The sequence below is a fragment of the Dufourea novaeangliae genome, unplaced genomic scaffold (assembly GCF_001272555.1).
Source record: "Dufourea novaeangliae isolate 0120121106 unplaced genomic scaffold, ASM127255v1 scaffold169, whole genome shotgun sequence".
In the NCBI taxonomy this organism is placed as follows: Eukaryota; Metazoa; Arthropoda; class Insecta; order Hymenoptera; family Halictidae; genus Dufourea; species Dufourea novaeangliae.
Window position 1 is genome coordinate 20,760 of NW_015374043.1, and position 21,685 is coordinate 42,444.

The following is a 21,685-nucleotide window of genomic DNA, read 5'->3' on the forward strand; positions in this document are numbered from 1 at the left end:
ATTTTGTACGCTTATTTAATACTTAAATGTATAATCTCTTATGTTTAATTTAAAAGCTTTGTGTATTTTCGTTTGTATCGAAGTACTTCCGGAAAAATCGATACAAGATAATCATCTCGATCGACAGCGACCCGTTAATCGAATTACACCTCAATAATGGAAGGGTTCGCGATGAAACCGGGACTTCGAACTTTAATTCAATTTCAACGAAGATATACCGTGTCATAAAGCACATTTGCGTGTACGTTGACTTGATAATCCCCTGTTTCTTAACATCCTTTTCGTGTCGCGAATTGTGAAGAGTAATTCGAAATTATTGACGTAACATGCAATCGTGGCAACCGTTATCGATATAACCGACAATGATGGCAACCATTCCAATATAAATGCGGTGATTGTGAGAAGATTTCCATTCTTCTTGTTCTAAATCAGTCATAAATAATTTACTCGTGGAAACAATTAAGATTCCATATTTCAATTCATTATAAAATTTCGGTAATTGGATAAATTGTAATGCGCGGAAAGAACAAAAAGAAGAATGCCAAAAGTAACGGTAAAAATGGGAAAAATGGTAAAAATGGTAAAAATAATAACGGGGGTAAGGGTAAAGGAACAAAAAAATCAAGAAAAAGTGGTGGAAGGGCGAAATTTTCTATGGATATCTTTAGTGAAGAAGCTATGGAAAATGCTTACTACACCTGCCACAATATAATGGATGTACTCAAGTGTAGAGGTTTTCCATGGCCCGAGGCTCAGAAGAAGAAAAAAAAGAAGGGAAGGAAGTGAATCCAATTGTCAGAGTAACTCGGATACTGCTGCAACATGTTACTGGTAAAGTAATGTATATATTTTTTCATTCAAGTAATTTCTTTTCAAATGTTGTTGCAAAAATATATCAACTATGTTTCATATCACTGTATATAACTTTGTTGTATACATATGGGCATTGTATAATCTTTAAGTATACCTATTAATACTTAATCGTCATCTACATTCTCCTCCATTATCTTACTAATATGTGAGCAATAATTCTTTGTATCAAAATCTGTGTGGTTAATCATGAACGGTCCATTAAATACACAGTGCACAGTTACAGTCTCCGAGTATTGTAGATCAGGTAGCAACTAAACAAAAATAAATATAACGAATTAACATTCTGCAGTACACTATTTTGTATGTCCTCATTAAGCTACACATAGAGTGGATGTTCACTACAAACTTCGTTTTGGAGTAACTTTGATTTTATTAATGATTTTTAACTTTCTTTAAAGATCTACAATAGTTTAAGAATCACTAATCATAAAATTCAATCCTATGTGTGACTTCTGGGTTTACCAGTAACTATAATTGTGTAGAAGAGATATTCAATTCATACTAACTTTTGGTGTAAGTAAGAAGTACTGAGAACTGTTTGGCCTTCCAGTCATTCTTACAAGTAAATTAAATACTCGTCGTTCGTTCACTGCATCCATACCCTGATTAATTTCATCCACACATCGAAAAGGTACTCTCGAAAGTTCTTGAAGTGAGATCATATAAATAGCAGTGGTCACTGCTCTTTCTCCTCCACTTTGATGGTGCCTTGTCAATTCTTGTAGAGCGTCAGTGTCTCTGAATTTCACTTTGATTTTTAGGCCGTATTGATCGAAGTCCATCTATAAGTATAACGATAATCTTCCTATAACTTCTTTAATAATAAGTGAGTGACCTGGTTCCATTTCGCACCGACTTACGATATTCTCCGGGGTCGCCACTATGACTTCACCGGCACAACCCATCGCCGAGAAGTATGAGCTGAAATTTGAGTTTATTTTTTTCACGGTTTCAGACAACGGTTTCAACCATTCTTCTCGCAATGATTCTATCTGTTGCGTTATTACTTCGATCTGTTGTGTCGTTTTCTGAATGAACTCTTTTAAATAATTGATTTCTCCTTCTACCGTTTCAAATTCGCGTAATACCTGAAATCGAAAAGTACCATTATAAAATCAAATGTTTCGTAAATTCGTAATTTATATAGATAATTATGATATTAACATTTTCACCGTCGATATTGTTTCCCATACAAAAGACTTTTGCTTGTGCAATGTTCAGTTCGTTATTGATCTCTTCTATGGTTGGTGGTAATTTATTAAAAACCTTATTTATTGGCGCAAACGCCTCATCGGATGGATTAATGCCATTTGTCGTTTTTAGCGCTTCATTGTACATTCTCTGCACTTCGTTCTTCGTAGGTTGCATCTCTGAATTGAGTTTCCTCACTTTGTCTTCAGCCGCTTTTAGTTTATCTCTCTGATCTTGGGATTCGTTTATTTTCAAATTCAAAGAACGATTTCTTAGTTTTAATGCCAGTTGGATTTGTTCGCTTGTTGTAAGTGACTGAAAGCATTCTTCCAATCCAACATTGTATGTTTTATAAATATTTAGTTGTTTATTTAAAATCACCTGAAAAATGTATGAATAAATGTTATCCTCAAAGAAAAATTCATATAAAAAAATATAGCAATTTTAAGGATAGGGTAATTTTTTAGATCGAATTTTTTCGAATGTTGTCCATACTATAACATTTGTTAGACAAGTTTTTCCCGACACTAGAATATTTGAATATACGTGTAAAAGTGGTAACACGTATTGCGTCACTATGTACATTTAATGTTCGTTAAAAAAAGTAAAACCTTTATCTCCTTAGTAGTAGACTCTTTTATTTTATCAATACTGGTTCGTTCATTTTGCAAGGTCATAATTTTTCTCTCCACCATAGATATTCTAGACTTCAAAGCTTGTATTTGTTGTAGATCTTGCTGTTGTTTGTTTCTGTTAGCTCTGTATTTATCTAATTCCTTATTGTGTTCACATATCTGTTCTTCGATTTCTTTGATTTTGTTGAAAGCATTGTTCTTCCGTTCTTTTAGAAGTTTCAACCTATAAGGAAATTATTTATGAGCGGTACACGGTTACAATACAAACTTACTATCATGTAGTAATAACAACTAACTTTTCTTCAATCTTCAGCAACTTGGATTTATCTAACACAATCGATAACATCCCCCCTTTGCCTGATACTGGTTGCATTCCAATGGACTTCTGTCCCGTGTATTTAGACCTATTAACGGAGTAGACATTCGACCCTGAAAACCGAAAGAAATGCGAAATAAAATATGTAGTTCTAATTAATTCATAGGGCAATATAAAATCACTTTTTTTCACTTACGACTGAAATAACAACGTATGTTATGAGGTATATGATCAATGTTATCATCAACATGATTGGTTCCTATAGGTATATTGTTTAAATGATACATAGTCACTAAATACTTCATGATAGTGCTTGGTGCTTCAATCAGAGATACCAAATAATGAGTGAAACCGAATTGAGTAATCTTCGCCAAAGGAACAGGCGGTTCCATGGAGACTAATTTCATAGGGTCAGAATGTGCAGCATTCACTTGCAGTTTTTGCTCATCTCGTAAATAATGTAGTAATAAATTCATGTCTCGTTTATTTTCGCAAACAAATGCGATTAAGTCACGAAACGCAATAATGCTTTCCAAATATTTGGCATAAGAAGCATCTTTTACATTTAAATTAAGTAATATTGGTTCATGCACTTCTCCAGAAAATTTATCCCGATTCTCCCTTAACCAATGTACCGCCCTATATGTATCGCTACTTCTTTCCCTTAGAAGTTGTAATCGTTTTGATTCAATATTAAGCATTTGTAATTCTGTTTCTTGAGCTATAAATGTTATTATTATATAGAGTCAATGGTAAATTATATTTCGTACATCGGAAATACAAAAAAAGTTTACCTCTGATTTCAAGGTTTGCGTGCTCTTCTTCCTGTTTCAATACCGAATTTTTACTTGTTAAATTACTGATGATACTCCTGTATTTGTCTATGTTGGCCAAGGTTTCTTCTCGTTGTTTTTTTACAGACTCCTCTATAAAATATAATGTAATAAGTTCTGATAGTTCTCCAAAATTTTATGATAACATACGCAAGTACAGTAGGACCTCTTATAACGCGGTACTCCTCTAACGCGAACTAAACATTAACAGTATATATAATGAAAAACCTTTATATTTTTATTCATCTAAAATGAAATAAAATGCACATTATTTTCTGCTATATTAGAAAAAATGTTTTTTATTCAGTTTTAACTTGTCGCATTTTGGATCCCGTATAATACGAAATTCGTATAACGCGGAACGTATCTTCCGTGTTATAGGGGGTCTTATTGTATAGTATTAACCAGATCCAATATCGTTCAGTATCAGAGTCAGGTCGTTGTCCAATTTGTTTTTTTGTTGCTGTGCAACTTCAATGTCGTGATCTCGAGCTTCCTCTGTCTGTATCCTCTGTTTACAAGAAATCTCGCATTCCTTTATACGATTTTCACATTCCAAGACATCATCCATCATCCTTTTGAGTTTAGTAGTTTTAATACTGACTTTACTGTTCTACAATTAAGCAGCTCTTAAAATAGTTCTTATTATCCCTAAAATAAAAATTTTCGAACTCACATGTTCTGACATGCAGTTCTGAAGCACTTTAATTTCTGATCTCATTTTTTCTATTAGCTCATTAGTTGGTTTTATTTCGGTTTCCAAAGATGTCACTTCTGCTGCCGCATTTTCTTTTTTCTTTTTTAACTACAGTGCATGTATAATTATAGAAAGATCACATATTTAAGAGTAATGTATAGGGTACTTTATCAGGAATGAATTAGGCATATAAGGAACACGAGAAAAGTGTTATGCAAGATAGGCAGATTATTCTGTAGTGCTTTTACCTGAAGTAGTTCTCTGCGTTTTTGTTCATATAATATCCAAGCCTTTTTTTGTTTTAATGCCACAATTTTCTTTTTTATTAATTTCCTTTCTTTTATACCACTAACAGCTTCTTTCAAACCTTCGTGTATCTGACTCTTTGATGCCAATAATTTCTTCTTGCTTACTATCTGTGATTCTAAACTTTTATGATCTGATCTATACTTTATTAATTGTTTGTGATGCTCGAGAATTATGGGATCACCAACTGATCTTTCTGTATTTTCCAATAACTCTTGTGCATTCATCTTTGAAAATTCCTGTACTTTATCTTGGGGCAGAAATTGGCATAGATTGTCCACCTGAAGGAGAAGACAAGGTACATGAAATTTCAATCAAATTTAAGACAACTTAATGGCAGTTTAAACTGTACCTGAATATTAAAGCTGTTTGTTAGGTTTTGTATCTCTTTAATATTTGATTGCTTTTCATTGAGAAACCAGGAAGATTTCCCTTGTATGTTGAATAATCTTGTAACAATGGCATCTCTGTTTTTTCCATTTTTGAGATGGATTTCAATCTTTGCCTCCTCACAACCTGCTTTCACATAAGCTGCAACTTGAGTGGCACGGCCAATTGTGCTTGGTTTACCTCCCAATCCAAGAACAATGGCACATACAATAGTGGACTTCCCAGTGCCATTGGGTCCAATAATAACATTCAAATTTCTACCAGGCTTTACAGCAACTTTATCATAAGTGCTATAATAGATATTTAATATTAGATTACAAAATACAATTTAGTAATGATTAATAACGTTTCTGTCTTTACTTTAATTCAATAAAATCCTTAATAAAGGAAGTATATACATGTATTACATTTTTCAGTTTTCGTAAATCGATTGTAAAAAATGAGATTTTACAGAAAGATTTGTACATATAGTATTCATTATTAATGAACAGATCGTTTTGTAGACATTAATATAACTATTTAAATACAGTACTTACACAAAATTTTCCAGATAAATATAAGTAATTATTCCTTTCTCGAAGGAGTTTTTACTCATGTTGCACTTTCTTACGTATGTACGATGCCTTTAGATACAAGAAAGTTATAGCCCAACAGAAAACGGTATACTTAAAATCATTCTAAAATGTTTGAAAGATACATTGTATGGAATTTCATTTTAATTGCTATATTTAACCAGCACTAATTTATCGAGTTTCAGCAATTATTCATTTGTTCCTTAGATTGTACGAGAGTTTGGTGGTGGCATGTATTTAAACATAACCTTTAATACACATAACCTACAAATTCTACTGAGCAACTGTCCGAAGCAACTCTTATCAGAACGTATATTTATCTATAGATATGTTTTACGATCGCTTCAATGTAATTATATATGAAAGAATTACCCTTGAACATACAGACAATGATAATTTTAATCAATTCAGATAGTTATTTATTTTTCCTAACAATATGGTTTTCCTAACAGTATGGTATATATATAATTAAGTATAATGGTTTAGGTATGCACTAATTTATTTATTGCAATAAGTACTTTCAGTTAAACATTCATTATAATTTGTAACAGATGCATGTATTTCCTGTTTCATGTAAAAATTTCCTGTAAATTTTTTTTTATGGTAAGGGTATTAATTTATTACGATGTTAGAGCCATTCATGGCTTACGCCTCGAAATATACGATTCCCTTGGAAAATAAAAAATCTCAATGACAAGCTACGATATCGCGTGGAAAAAAGCTATATCTAGTAACAACAGTAAGCAACAGGAAGTTGATAATGTAACCTACGCATGGCGTAGACTGACGTCAAATGCAATGATCTTAATTGAGAAAATAGCGATAGCACATAGTTCAGCTACTATATTTTTTTCATAACACTGCGAGAATTTTGCGCAATAACAACTATTATTGTAATTTAAGTCGTCGTCGTTATTTTACTTCCCAGGAGCCCACAAATTCAATAACATGATTTTTTTAACCTTTAATAACAATCTAGATTATTCTAGATCATATAAATGTAATCCTAGATCATCGAGGGTAGACTATGTTGAGAAACAGTTCACAACAAACATTATTGCAAAAACTAGATAAGAATAGCTAGAATTGATAAAATAATTTACCTTGAATTCTATCGATTATAATTCTGATCAAGATAATGTCGCTCTCGTTGCAACTAATCTTTACGTTCACGATCAACGTATAGTAAATGTTTTTCCATCGTCAAATGGTGTTTTCCTAACTGCATACTACATAATTATCGATATTATCTCTTTACGCTCAATTTCATCATGGCACGCTTGTACAGTCCTCGACTTCCGGTGCTCGGAAGTGGTACGAACCGAAACGGAACTCGAGTTCCGTCGCATTAATAGTTATACCTAAGTCGTATCCAGACGGAACAGTCGGTCAAACAATTCTCAAGAAAACTTAATCTCTAAATGATGAGTCAACTAAATAGATTCGTGAATACCCAAAAATATAATTTATGGAAGGCATTTCGCGTCACGAACTTCATGACGTTGATTCGACCGTACGCCTTCGTCGTTTGTATTTTCGGATTTTTCCCTTATAAAACCGTCTCGACGACGTATACGTTGTCCAAGAAACGATTCGTTTGGTCTACGATAATAGTGATAAGTTGTTTGATTCTGACGCCAACGTGCGTATGTCAGACGAAACTTATGGGTCGCAGGATACGCAAGGTTTCACCAGTGTTTCATTACTACTGCGATATATTCCTCGGTCTCGTCTTCATCTGGGCAAATTACGTGTCCACTCGATCGAAATTGCTAACATACCAGAAGATGTCAAATGTTTCTCGTGTACTGCTCCCCAAAACTTTCTGCAGCATGGCTAAATGGATGTACACGATAGACTTGATTAGAATCATTGTATTGGGCTGTTTCTGGATTGAGTCGATGTGGAGAACATCGAGTATGCTCTTTAACGTGCTTTCCTGGTACATGGTCATGGTGAATGTACTGGTGAACATGTTGTTCGTGAACAACTTAAACGTATTGAAAGCGTGCTTGTCTAAGATAAACGAGTTTTTGGAGAGTTTAAAGAAGACATTGATCAACGACGAGCCCCATCTTCTTAGAAGAGTCTATCATACACAGAAGAATCCTGTACTGCTCATGGAATTGAAAGCTTGTAGGAGACAACATCTGGAGATTAGCAAAATTATCGAGATATTTAATGAGGCCTTTGGCTTTGAAAACATTGTTACCGTTGCAATTACGTTAGTGGGTGTTACGTTTAACATCTCCGATTATTTGGAAGTCAATACCAACGATGTAAAAGCCTTTGCGATAGACCGTATCGTATATCTGACTTATATTAGTTTGCACTTGGTCTTAATCATCGTCACCTGCGAGAAGCTCAAGAATGAAGCGAAGACTATTGGTATCAACATCCACCGGATTCTAGTGGTTACTTCCAATCGTCAACTGACTACACAGGTAAATTAAAATGGTCCAGTTGAAGGAAAATTGATGAATTAATTTCTTCGTATACTCTCGTATGATGTTTGCTATTAATAGGTTATATATTCTTTATTTTTGGATAACCAGTTGGAGTTCTTCTCTATCCAAGCTTTACAGCAGAACCACACGATTTTAGCAAAGGGGCTAGTAATAGACGCCACCCTTTTGACAAAGGTAAAAAAAATGTTTGGTGAACCATCGAGAAAATACTCATACAATGCGTTAATTTATAGTTAATAGGATCTATCACGACGTACGTGTTGATATTGGTACAATTCATCATTGTGAAACATTGCTGACGGGTAGTCCATCTGGAAGGAATTCTTTTCTGTTCGAGCATGTATAATTTCGAAATAAATTGCAACCATACATATAACCTTTGCACTTTTAATTCCGATAAAAGCCCGCCCGTAACATTATTACTGTCATCTGTAAAACGAAGTTCGTATCATTTATTCAAGAACACATCACATTACGACATTGAATTTCCTTCGGGCTCGTTTTAAACCACGCATCAGTTCACGAGTCGCGTTGGTTGAAACTGGTTCCTAGGAAGGATAATTTCGCGTTATATCGAAGCTGTTTTACATTTTTAAGTTAAAAGAACGATGATTGGGAACGCAATGAGGATTGAAAACTTCAAGGGCCACAAACGATGGCGACCGTGGCGCGCCACTGACATTACATCTCTGATATACCCTAACATCTTGGTCTCGCTGATTCTCGGATTCTTTCCGTTCAAGTGGAATTTCCGTGAATTCGAATTCTCGAAGACTCGATTTGCTTTCTCAGCAATCATGATATTCGTCTACCTGTCCTTCCTGGCCGTCGATATCTACACAACCAATTTTCTAGCGACGTCTGAGACCACCTCCGAGACGATCCAAGCGAACTTGTTTCTTCTCTTCGACGGATTCGTGATACTGATGATGTACGCCCTTTCGTACACAAGATTCATCCTGCTCCAGAAGTTGACCGCAGTTACGCGGGTGTTGTCCCAGGAGGATTTCAACGATATGGCGAAGCTTTTCCACACGAAAGACATCTTTGGTATCGTGTTGTTGCTTGTGCATATACCGAATTGTTACAAGGGGATCACGCTCAGCACGTTACAATGCATGACTACTCTGTACATAGTGATGGTGCATTACGCGTTGGACATGTTCTACATGAACTGTGTTTGTTTATTGAGAGCCTGTTTCAAACGTATCAACGAAGATCTGAATGAGCTGAACAAACCGTTGGTTAACCTTCATTCGAGTGCGTCACGGGTAGAGCAGAAACATGGCAAGAGCCTTTTATTATTGATGAAGTTGAAACACTTAGAAGATTTGCATCTGCAGATCAGTGACGTTGTCGAGATATTGAATAAAACGTTTCTCGCGCGTATCGTCGTCATGACAGTCTCCACGTTTACTGTTGTCACATTTAACGTATACTTCTATCTCCTCTGGAGCGGTGGCGGATTTGCATCGAGTCTGGGGCAACAGTTTTGGTACATTCGGTATGTTTCAGCCGCGTTGTACTATTTATTGAAATTCTCGCTCGTGATTTGGGCCTGCCAGACCGCGACGAATCAGGCCAAGGAGATCGGCACCACCATTCACGATGTTCTTAGCAAGTGCACCGACGGTACTCTGAAGCGTGAGGTAATTAACAATACAGTAAATCATTTAGGAGTGCTCGAAGGCTCTTGTGCACTGACATAGGGAGGTTCCTAGGGGTAACGCTGACTTTTTAATGAGGTTAGCACAGCGATAGAGCTTGGAATTCTGAAGCAATAGGATATGTTATAGTTGAATATTTAATAGTCAGTGTCCAGGAGTCTTTGAACACTCATAGATGATTTACTGTCACACGGATCCGACAAACGTAATTCTAATACTTGTAATATTTCAGTTGAGATTATTCTCTTTGCAAGTGTTACATCGGGATAATACGTTCTCCGCAAGGGCAGTCATTATGAACACGAAGCTTCTAGCGCAGGTAGGACAATTTCAGATTTTGTTGCGGCTATCCATAGTATGTATAACCAAAGCAATTTGTTTCTAGATAATAGGCGGTATTTTGATGTATATCATGATACTGCTTCAATTCTTCCTGAACTCCGTAGTCTGTAAACTGAAGTATGATTAACAGTTTTCACGGTTTGTCGCGATTTCGCGTGGCCGTGGCGCGACGGCGTGTTATCGATTCTTCGAGGGACGGCCATATGAAAGCCAGCACGGTGTGTCCATGCGCAGATACAAATGTATATGTATGCATCTACTTGTAACAGTACTTACGTGTATTCGCAAGGCTACTCGTAAATACTACGTGTGTAAGTGTAATCAATAAACGGTGAGACTTGAAAGAGATTTACCGTTTACCATAAACCTTTTTTTAAGGAATCGGTTGGATTAAGTGTGTCTAACCTTTCGAACAAGTTAGGCATATTCCTTCCAACCGAAATCTTACAGACTCCTCAATCGAAGGGTTCACGGCTGATAGAATGCTAATTCTCGGGACGATAACAAAACGTTTCGGGGCGCGTTTAAACCGCGTCAAAGATACGACCCAGCCATAAAAGAAACGTGCTCAATCTAAAATGCTCTAAATTTATCTGTGACAGTGCGTTCGCCACACACCGAGCCATTCGAGCGTCGATATATGTCTCTCGTCTTCGAAATTGCGACGTAGTTTTTAGACACGACACACGTTATCACTGTAACCGTCGTTACCGACAGCAAGGCGTCGCGATAAAGGATCACATGACCCCTGAGAACGGGCGTCTACTTTATTTCCCGACGATCAATCGGCCAAGAGGAGGAGGAGTGAGGGGAGGAAGGGAAGTTTAAATTATTGCCACCCAAGCTGTTATTTTTCAAACGACGCATCCGATATTCGTCCCTGGTTGTCTCGTGAAATATCGTTGTTTTCGCCGTCAGAGTTCACGCCACATTCGAAGCGCACGAATCGAATGCTAATCGGTCGCATTACTCGCTAGAACAGTAGAGGTTGGATTCGCCGTGGGTGGGTGGGGAGGGGAAATGTCATTTTCATTTGGTATGTGGCGTAATGCACACACAGGGTGTGTGTGGAGCCCGATACATTGTCCTCAAGGTTAATGCCGCGAGATAATGCGCGGAGGTAGAGCTTTCAACTAAATACTATTACGCGGCGGGAGTATTAATACGGTATCGCATGCGAACAATTCGTGACGGGAGAGCGTTGTATTGCTACTCCGCTGATTCCGTATGATCGACCGTCGTGGAATGGGGCGGTTAATTCTATCTTTCGCCGTAACGGATACGGATAGATACAACGTGGTAATAATAAACGTTGAATGGTTTCATGGGGGAGAGCAGATTGTTCGTATTTATAAATGGATTAAACTGGCTATTTTTGTGTTTAATTGTGGCTGCGCTCTTGGTGGTCGTTAAGAGAATGCACGTGTACGGTGCAGTGGGGATGATATTACGCGTTTGGAGAAAGTAGTTTCTCAGATTATATATTGAAAAGTGTTTTGTATCGGAGTGTAATTAAACTTAAAGTTGAATGAACAAGAAATGAATGGTACATTTTAATGAAGAAGTTTGAGACGACAGGTCGACGAAACTATATCTTAGTTTGAGAAATTTCATTGACTCCGTGGACATTCATGATCTCGGTCGGTGTTGCTTTGCATGTACTTCAACATTTCGTGGTCTTACAGGAAGAAATGAAGAAAACAAGGAAACAAAGAGACTGTCCCCTGTAATCTTTTACTGATTCACACACAATTTCGACACGCAAGATCCCCTTTATTTGATAAACAACGGAAGATGATGAAAGAAAGTAGCCGTTTCAATGGAACACATTTCTATGTAGATAATAATAGCGTAACAAAAACGGCAGTCGATTATACGCTTTTGTTACCGTGTAGATCAAATTTAAGTGCATGTCCTGAATTACAAAAAACAACGGCAAACCATTGTTATAATCCAAAACTATTTCCGATGTGCTCAACAATGCGCATCGCGTGATTCTACACTAGTTGTTAGTCACCTCCATCGAAAACATTCATTCATTCATAGAAGGCAACATTAATCAATGAAATCCAGGACTAGACCCGAAACAAATACAAAAACTCCCCTACTATTGTTATTCATTATTAAATTTTGCCTGCCCGCTACAAAATGGGGTTTGACTTTGCAAAATAAATTTTTCCGTTCATCCACCTATACCTTTGTGTCATCCAATCTTACATGTAAATTATACCTATACTAATATATTATTGTATGTATACCAAAACTTCAATTGTCACCAGTCTTTGGCCAACATTTGTTCTTTATTTACTTACACCTTCCCTCTTCCTTCCCCTAATTTCCTCAACCATTCTATTACTCTTTCACTGTCTGTTTCTCCCACGATCCCTTGCAATCTTTTTATCATTCATCGACCTATAATCTTCAACCCCAATGCTTTAAATTCCCTAATCCTTCCTCTACTTTATATCTGTGTCCTCCACACTCCCACACCTCGCTCTAACAATTATTCTCCGACTACCTTGCGCGTTTTCTCTTCTTACGTATTTTGTCGATTATCTAGTATAAAATATGTATCATGTTACTCAATCAATTCATTCAGTTTTACGTCAATAAAAACACAATCCCCGTGTCATCGCTCGCAAAAGAATTCACGCCTGTCTCCAGCCGAACGATACGAATTCAAAAGGAAACAGAAGAAGCCATCAAGCAGTTACCTTTTTTCAAACGATCGATCATTTCCCTCAATGGCGGATCGGAGCCCAATTGAAAATCAAGACTCCAACAGCCAGATGACAACCGCCGTGGGAAGGTCGAAGAGGGGTAGAGGATGGAAGGACGCGCGTGAAATTGAACCCGTGTTAACCTAATCATGTTTTTAAACGACGGGTAGCTCGCCTCTTTTGTCTAATTCTGGCGGTAAACAGCCAGCCGATCTGTCGTCGTAGTGTAGGACGATCACGCGACTGCGCGAGTCATCGCGCGCTCCGAGGCGCCGTTAGTTATGACCGATACGCAGTTGTTCAGTGTTGCGCCAACAGCCGCGCGGTGAACGTTTTAGGGGACATGTTTTTCGTCTTTCCGAACGACTACTGTTTCTTTCGCTGCCTCTTCATTCATTTCTTTCTTTTTTTTACATTCGATTCACCGTAATATCTCGGAAGATCGACGAGGTGTTAACGTGTATATCGTCGACGCGTGTCCTTTTTGTGCGATAATACACAAAGTGAACAGGGAGGACACGAAACATTTAAAGGGGTAGTTTCATCCCCACTCTGTTCGAAGAAAATATACACACAAACAAGACGATATCTGTGTGAATTCTAGTGAATTTCAACGACCTAAATTTGAACATTGCTCACTGGTTGACAACAGGGAGAGAGTGGAGAACCTAGTCGAAGGTGTTCGATTAGATAAATGTCGAGAAATCCTGGAAACCAACGACACATGGAGTTCCCTGAAAGACCGGTGCACGGTAATCTGACGTTCCACTGATATCCTCGTTTCGAGCTGATGCTCCTGTTTCTTATGAACCAAGTCATAGGCGCGTCTACGTGCCTGTCACATGTTTTTGTGTCTTCGATGAGCAACATTCTACGGGAATAATCAGAAGACAGGAGGAGAGAGAGGATCTTCAGCTGTGTTTTCTACGTGAGATGAAGTAAGTATACGAGGGTTAATTGTATCCTGAAATATCGAATTTCGCGAGTGGTTGGTAAGACCAACCCGGAACAGGATAGTTCTATTTTTATGTGACAATACTTTGGACTCGTCGCTCATACAGGAAGACGTTAACGAGGATTTATGGCCACGAAGATTAGTCTATTAGACGATCCTCTTCGCCGTCAAACGGCGATCATTCGTCTCTTCCTGGTTGCGGTTTAAGGGCGATGTTTTCGTCGTGTCCGAGATGAAAAAACAGTGGTCCGCACGAGAAATCGCGAAATAAACATTTTTATCGTGACTGTTTTCCACGGATGATCGATAAGATCTCAGCGTGGACTACAGAACGATGATCGCCGCGGGAACAAAGACAGAATGTTTTCTCGAGTATTGGCCCGAACAAATGTTTTCGCCTGATAGCCGTGACGTGTGCCCCCGCGACTCGCGACATACCTTTTGGATGTATGTATACAGACGTTTTGCTCGCTGTGGATTAGTTTTCTGCCTGACGACGGGGCTGGACTGTCGCTTGTATCTCTTTGCACATTGTGATTCAAAACACTTCGTTAACGGGTTGCGTTCGAGTCTGGCCAGTATTCGGACAGATTTTCGTAAGAAGATACTCTTCTTCTTTGATTTTTTTTTTGTATCCTTTCTGGCAACGAAACCGAGACTGCAAGAGCCGCGATTTATCACGGTTCTTATTTTTGTACCTTATCGAATTTCGCGATGCCTAGATAAATTCATTTTACTCCGTATCTCTGCTGTATGCGCGTCATTGGATTTACCGGTTGAGACAGTGTCTCTGCACGGACAACGTAAATGAACTTCCTTTTTTCGATGTTTAAGAGTATCGGTTGTTTTAGCCAATTACTGAATAGGTAAACAGTCAATTATCGGTATTGGTCAAAATTGCGTTAACACTCGTGCGTGAAAAACATCACTCCGAAATTGTTTTGAAGATTTGTATGGGTTGGAATTACGTTAATATTTATGGCGAAGAAATAAAGTCTTTGCACTTCGTTTACCAGTAGTCTTTGTGAAATTTCTTATATGATATATTAAAAATATATCAGTCACTTGTGGAGAATTAGTGCATTAAAGAACATACGATTCCATTTATAAAACAAAATTGACCTTCATATGGTATCATCAAAAAGTGTGCCCCCTGATATCATTTAACTTCTGTTTGAAACACTTTTTATAATGTCGTCAACAGTTTCGGAGATATTCGAGTGGGTTCTATTTAAATGGAACACCCTGCATACAATATAAAATAGTAAAAAGTACATTATTCGAAATATCATTGTATCAATATGTATACCAATTACCATGTGGATGTAGAATCCTGTTGTTCAAATGTTTTCGTGACTCATGGTAACTGGTAACGCAATTCCGTCCAAGCCATTGTGCGAAAGATTTCCAGAACGATGTCTGATATCACGAAATTCTCTCTGTTCCCCGTGGAATGTACGAACAAAACGGAAAGAAACAGCCGAAAGTATAAATAATAATTGAACGGAGCGAACAAAAGTAAAAAAAAACTAAAACGCCGCGGCAGGATTTAGTGCAATGGTTCCACTTTCACGCTGAACCGTAAAAATAAGCCGGATTCGTGGATTCAAGATTTCCTGCCCGCTGAGAGAGAATGCGGATTCATCGTGGCCGGAATAAAATTCGATCCACGATGAAAGAACTTTTTCTCTATTACTATCACGGCCTTGTTCCCATAGTGTACTCCGTTTTCTTCCTACGCGATCGTTTTTCTCTATTCCAATCGGCCGACCTTGTCTACGATAGTCATTGTCACGGCACGACCACGGCGCCCAGCTAAGAGAAAATTGCAGTCCGTGCAGTCAATGATTTGCGAAAAAACTTGTTTGCTCTCGCTCGAGCCAAGGCGTTCTCACGAACAGCCGCAGGATCTTGTTTGTGATTTCCGTGGAAACCTTGTCTGTCGTTGACATCGTGTTTGTCCTTTAAACGAACATTGGACACGCGTCTTGTTTCCCGATTCTTTCTGCTCGTGTCTTCGTTTTGCAACCACGATCTTGATGCTGTCCGGTTTCTGGCAACTCAATTAAATCCCCGAGAAGGATTACAAATTTAAAACTTGTACCTTATCTCCGTCGAATCTAAAAAAAAAAGAAAGAGATTCAGGGACTTCTTATTCCCCGAAAAAAACATCCAGGGGCATTCCTCGGATAATCGAGAGAGATCACGATCCCTGAATAGCGAATCACAGGCCAAGGAATTCCAAGTTCACGACGGAACAATGTCCGCCACGGTCAAGGTTTCTAGTTCACTCCAGAGCAATGAATAGCTCGCGATAAATAGTTTCCTCCGGCCGGATCGCTCGGTATTCCCCGGGAAGCCGGTGGCCCCTGTCGCGTGGTTGCACCGAGATGATAAAATCGAAACTGGGTTGTTGTGCGCGTGAGACTCGATTGTGAGTCAGCTGTGTCCAACTGGACACGGGGCCACGCAGTGCCAGTTTCCCGCCTTTGGAATTCCATTCCCACCCAGCGGAACACGATCTATCTGACGTGGTGTTGTTCCATCGAGACGTCGTTACGACACGGTTGGATTTTCCGAACGAGTTTCTTTATAACGCACGATTTCCATAAATCCATCGACGCTGGTTGGTTATCTCGCGATACAGTTTTGCGATCGAAGATCTTATTTGCTATACGTCGTATCGCGACGCGTAAGTAGAGCTCCGATTGTCTGAGCATTTTCCTTCCAAAGGAACGGTTTCCCAAGATCGATGTTTAAGATGATGTATGGAGAGTTTTCTCGGCTGTGGGGCGTGATCCGTGGCGTTCAGTGACTCACACGATGACGGTTCCGGCTGTGACGGAGCTATTTTTTTTTTGACGAGGAATAGACAGTGAAAAGCAGCAGTATCTAATTCGACAAATGTCGATTCATTCATAAAGAAGTATTTTTTTTTATAGAAATTGAAATTTCCACGTTTAAACAATTAAAAATGACAAAATACTCTTTTTATCTTTTATTCGTTATTCGAAACTTTTATCTAGATAGTGAGTTTGCCCATCTCGTGTCCGGATATGATTCGATCTAAGGCAGCGGACGCCTTGCTTGCAGATGACGAAGGCGATGCACGTTCACCGATTGAAACCGTAGGCTTTGCAGCGGATCGTTTCCTGTAGCTGTAAACCGCGGAGAATATGCACCGAGCGATACAAGTATGGAACTGGCCTCTGTGGTTTCGACTCGGTGACATTTCGGAACGGTTAAGGCTGATAGAATAGGTCGAAGGTGTAGAGCAGGGGTGGACAAGTTCTTCGATAATAATAGCCACATAAATACTTTTCATATGCAGGGTGTTCTAAAATAGGAGTAAGTCCTTGAAAAGTCCTTAAAAAATTTTTTCCTAAATTCAAAAACTCCTAATTTTTGTTGAAGTCACGATCAGTTCCAATTAGTGACACGAAACATTTTGAAGTGGTTCGTGAGTCTACAAAGTCTCATAATCAACTTACCTCAATTTCATGTTTACTGCCCCATCCCAACATTCTAAATTATTGATAAAGCATTGATAGTACACTATGTTCACTTTGTAAGCTCGGTGGTCTGGCACGATGACAAACATATGTAGCAACAACTAATTTTCGACTTCTAGACACAAACAGAAACAAGATTCTGTACAAGACATGTAAGAATTTATGGAGTAACGAGTTAAGAAAGAGATAGGGTTAAAAATCTTCCAGCAGGCTGTGTCTGACTATGAACGGCCATACTACTGGTCTGATCAAAGCATACACTGTTCGTGCAGACGTGATTCTGTTTTTCTAGCAAACACTGTTTTCCCGGATGATTTTCCATTTTCCACTATTTCACTACTATTGTATCACACTGTTTGTCTATTTAATCGAGACTTTGGACTTTGAAATTCAAGCTCGCGAAACCGACATATCAGGAAATGGATTATTGTCTCCGGAAAAAGTGACTTGCAGTTTCCGGCTTGTTTACCGGCCTAGGTGCATGCAGGTGCTGATAACCTAGTTATCTGTGTGAGTGTGTGTGTGTGTTGTGCGTAGAACCAAGTAAGGTGAACCAACTAATAACGCGACACCGTGTATAAAAGTGGTTTTTAGCAACGTCAGGCAGAACTGATGCAGAGTTTGACGAAAGCAAGATGTTTTACTAGGTCGCACGAAACGTGCATATAGCTCTGACGTTTCAGCGACTTCGAGATCGCTGTCGGACGAGTGAAAGCGAATGAACTTTGTCGTTACGCAATTAACACTGTTTACAAAAAAAATGTATGATCGGTTTTTAAACTCCTTCCGTTCGGAGGTTTTCGATGACACGTGCACAACGAATGCCTACTACCGAAGAAATAATATTCTGAATTGAATACATATGTATGTAACGAACGATCAAAGTGCACACAGTGTGTACACGTAACGAGTACCGAAAGTATTCAAACAGAATTCTTATAATACATTATTTTATATAAAAATTTCCTTCAATCTGACTGTATTTTTAGCAAAATATTTTCGGCACACATTGTAGTATCTTATCATTTGCATACTTCCGCTGTTTACTCTGATGGCTATGAAAACTTGCATCAGACGGTACCGTACTTTCAATCCAATAAAAGCAGACTTAACCTTTTTAATACCTTACAATATTTTCGTGTACCATCCAGAGATACCTTGGAAAATATGCATTGTTAGAGGTGTTTATTAAAGTCAACACAATTTTTTCTAAAAATAAAGATAACTTTGCAGTTGTTTTCATATTTTATTGTAAACTGTATTTTATTTTACATAAAAATTCTTGGAAGTATTACACTTTCGTCATTTTCTATATCGGAATTTATAACTCGTATTGCACATGATAAGACGAAATATCGGCTCAAAGCATTTGTGGCGAGCCGATATTTCGGTTTCTGGGTACCAAGAGGGTTACCGATTCAATATAATCTAACAAAGCTGTTTTCGAAAAGTCCATAGGACAATCCTCCTAATTCGTTCGCAAACTCCACTGTCGTCCACGCGCCGTGTATCGATCAGTTGTCTCTTCGATTAGATTAGAGTCGACCAGCTAGTCCCTGATTCTTGCCTTCATCCGACAGTGGCTTGCATCATAAAATCGTATTCCACAAACGGAGGTCAAAAGTGATTTCCTACAACCCTTTCGAATTATCTAATAGACGTGGTCGAATGACGCAGAATGGATAAAACGACGCGATGCCCGCGCAAGCTGTCTGGGCGATGGTGCAATTTCCCCACATAAAAAAATTATTTAATTTTATTTAATTTTATTTAAAATAAATTTCAGGTTTTCAAGATCTTATGGTGTTATACTACAAAAAATCCCTCCCGACCCGGCTTTTTAATCAAGGGGGCCCCCGAAAATCTAATAACCCTGGGCCACAATAAATTTTAATCCGTGCCTGCTGCCGGTCGTAAACCGTTCCTATACTACACATGCGAAAACTACGCTTTCGTCGCTTGTAGTCGCCGCGGCCAGAGAAACTCTCGCGTGTCAGGGACATCGTGCGCACGTTTTCGCTGGCTGATTACGGCCGCGCCGTACGAGGCGTACACTTTTTATAGCTCACGCGTTACTATAGTGGCCGGCCAACTCGGAATTGTTCATTAACGCGACGCGACAGCCCGCGAAACGATGATCGTTAAATTGCCCGGAGATCCAAGCCTTCCCCTCCCACCTCTCGTTCCTGGCAATTATTGACGGCTTCGACAGCGATTGTGTCCGTGGAAACGAGACTATTGTTCCGGAATGGGTTCTTGGTGCCAAGATGGCGGATTAACGGCCGCGTGTCGCAACGAAAAGCATGATGAAAACGTTCCTATTATTGGTTAATCCAATAATCCTTTTCGAATCGACTTAGACCATTCAGAAAGTAAGCTGATGAACCTCATTAGAGAAGGTAGTAGAAATACAGGCTGGGGTCTAAATATGGGCTAGTTGAAAGTGCAGTAAATCATGGATAAGTGTTCGAAGGCTTCTCAGCATTAAATGTTCAGATGTCATCCCCCACCACTGGGGTGACAGTGCCTACGTGCTTTCGAGCACTCATCGATGATTTACTCTATTCCTCTTTATGTACTTCCTATTACATCTCAAATAACCAACCACGTAACATTAATTTATTCCTACATTTCGAGCCAAATTTCACACAGCCGATATTCTTGGTGTCGTCTGCATCACAAGTTCAGTAATTTCCAAAAAAGTGCCCAACACAATAACAAGGAACCCGAGATCTCATTTCTCGCGCACCCAACTACAACCTACCAACTTTTCGATGGCAGAAACGAAGCCTTCGTGTTTCCAACCGTCCGGCTAATATTCCCCACCGTTTGCACAGCCATACACCTCAAGGTGCGTCTTTTATTCACCTGTCTGTCCCGTTACCTCGCTGTCGCGTCGCGGGAGCCCGTGTTTCCGCGTCCCGTGCCAAATATTTCTTGCCGCGTGGATTGCGCAACGTGGATTTCTTCGAGTGTTGTTCGCCATAATCGAGCACGTACGAACGGACGTTTACCTCTATTTCCAACCGGCTTTCAAGTGTACTCCTCGAGAAACCGCTCCTCTCGAGACGATACGCGCGAATCGAAGCGAGCACTATGCGCTGCGCCGCCTCGACGATGGCAACGCGTCGACGGACGCCATTCGAACGCGGCCCGTAGAGACACACGCAGAAAGCAGGTCGATGACATCCACCCACCTGCAACGTGCACCGGGAACTATACGGCATGCCTGGCCTTGACACCCCGCGATCGGTCAGTTCGCCTGGCACGTGGCGACTATTCTCGCTTGGTGATCTAGTCATCCGATGGTTTTTTTATTGCGATTCTGGCCTCCTTTTCAGGGGATCCGGTGAGATTGTGTGAGAGTGATCTTGTACCTTTTTACCGGTTGGTTTGATAGTGTGTGGTCGATAATACTTTTTCTTTCCTAGAGAATCGAGATCGAAAGCGGAATTGCTGTTAGGCTATGCAAATGAAATTTTTGAAGTGGATTATCTTTCCACCGTGTTGAAGATGCGTTTTTATAATACATATGAGTTGAACAGGTTGTGGATTATGTAAATTGATTTGGTTTCCAAGTGCTGAAGAATGACTGGTTTATTTTTGAGTATTAAATAGATATGAATGATTAATTATTGATTAGGTTCCCTTACGTTTTGTTGGTAGAATGTTAAACTGATAATCTGATTCTTGTTAACTTTTGTACTTGTCGCGCTCTCTAACACCACTCTCACTGCCTCTCGAACCTAACCCGACTCTCACCAACTGTTCATCAGTGTGTATGAGACCCTCTCGAAATTTAATCGCAACGCAATCGTAATCTTGCGCATCAGTATCACGTATCTTTTTACATTGGAAACCCCACGTGTATTCGTAGAATCTTTTCAGACATTCCTTCCGAGCTGAAACCGAATATGTATAATATTAAACTTTTACTGTTTATGTGACTAATTCTGGCATCGTTGATTGATATCTGGATATTCCAGCGTGACAGCGACGCTAAACACGTCATGCATGTTGCAAAAAGGTGATTACTAACGTTCTATAAAAATCAGACTTGAGGCAAAATTCACTTCGTCAGTTAAGGAATTGATTATACCAAACAGAATATAAAAATTTAATATTAGCTGTACCAATAAGTAATCCGCTGTTTCTTTTTCATAAACTGGTAATACAATTTTAATTTAAATCATCAAAATCACGGCGAA

The 21,685-nt window shown here is 39.0% G+C and overlaps 4 protein-coding genes across 4 annotated transcripts in view; 3 read left to right on the forward strand and 1 right to left on the reverse strand.

The window, feature by feature from the left end:
- Nucleotides 1–977: 977 nt before the first annotated feature.
- Nucleotides 978–5,878, reverse strand: LOC107189569 (structural maintenance of chromosomes protein 5). Its single transcript, XM_015578130.1, has 13 exons — nucleotides 5,778–5,878; nucleotides 5,204–5,531; nucleotides 4,794–5,132; nucleotides 4,525–4,653; nucleotides 4,254–4,461; nucleotides 3,810–3,941; nucleotides 3,212–3,736; nucleotides 2,996–3,128; nucleotides 2,676–2,922; nucleotides 2,038–2,445; nucleotides 1,734–1,961; nucleotides 1,380–1,655; nucleotides 978–1,124 (listed from the first exon to the last, which is right to left on the reverse strand). The coding sequence occupies exons 1-13, from the start codon at nucleotides 5,834–5,836 to the stop codon at nucleotides 978–980; spliced, it is 3,159 nt and encodes a 1,052-aa protein (XP_015433616.1). The 5' UTR covers nucleotides 5,837–5,878.
- Nucleotides 5,879–7,645: 1,767 nt separating this feature from the next.
- On the forward strand, nucleotides 7,646–8,580 carry LOC107189548. Its single transcript, XM_015578108.1, has 3 exons — nucleotides 7,646–8,257; nucleotides 8,369–8,455; nucleotides 8,515–8,580. Exons 1-3 carry the CDS (start codon nucleotides 7,646–7,648, stop codon nucleotides 8,578–8,580), a joined length of 765 nt encoding a protein of 254 aa, XP_015433594.1.
- A 498-nt stretch (nucleotides 8,581–9,078) lies between these two features.
- LOC107189550 lies at nucleotides 9,079–10,417 on the forward strand. Its single transcript, XM_015578109.1, has 3 exons — nucleotides 9,079–9,930; nucleotides 10,181–10,267; nucleotides 10,334–10,417. The coding sequence occupies exons 1-3, from the start codon at nucleotides 9,079–9,081 to the stop codon at nucleotides 10,415–10,417; spliced, it is 1,023 nt and encodes a 340-aa protein (XP_015433595.1).
- Nucleotides 10,418–13,922: 3,505 nt separating this feature from the next.
- LOC107189564 overlaps nucleotides 13,923–21,685 on the forward strand; it is a 28,936-nt gene continuing 21,173 nt past the window's right edge. Inside the window, exon 1 of the mRNA XM_015578124.1 lies at nucleotides 13,923–13,948. The gene's annotated coding sequence lies outside the window, so the exon portion shown is untranslated. The remainder of the gene's footprint in view (nucleotides 13,949–21,685) is intronic.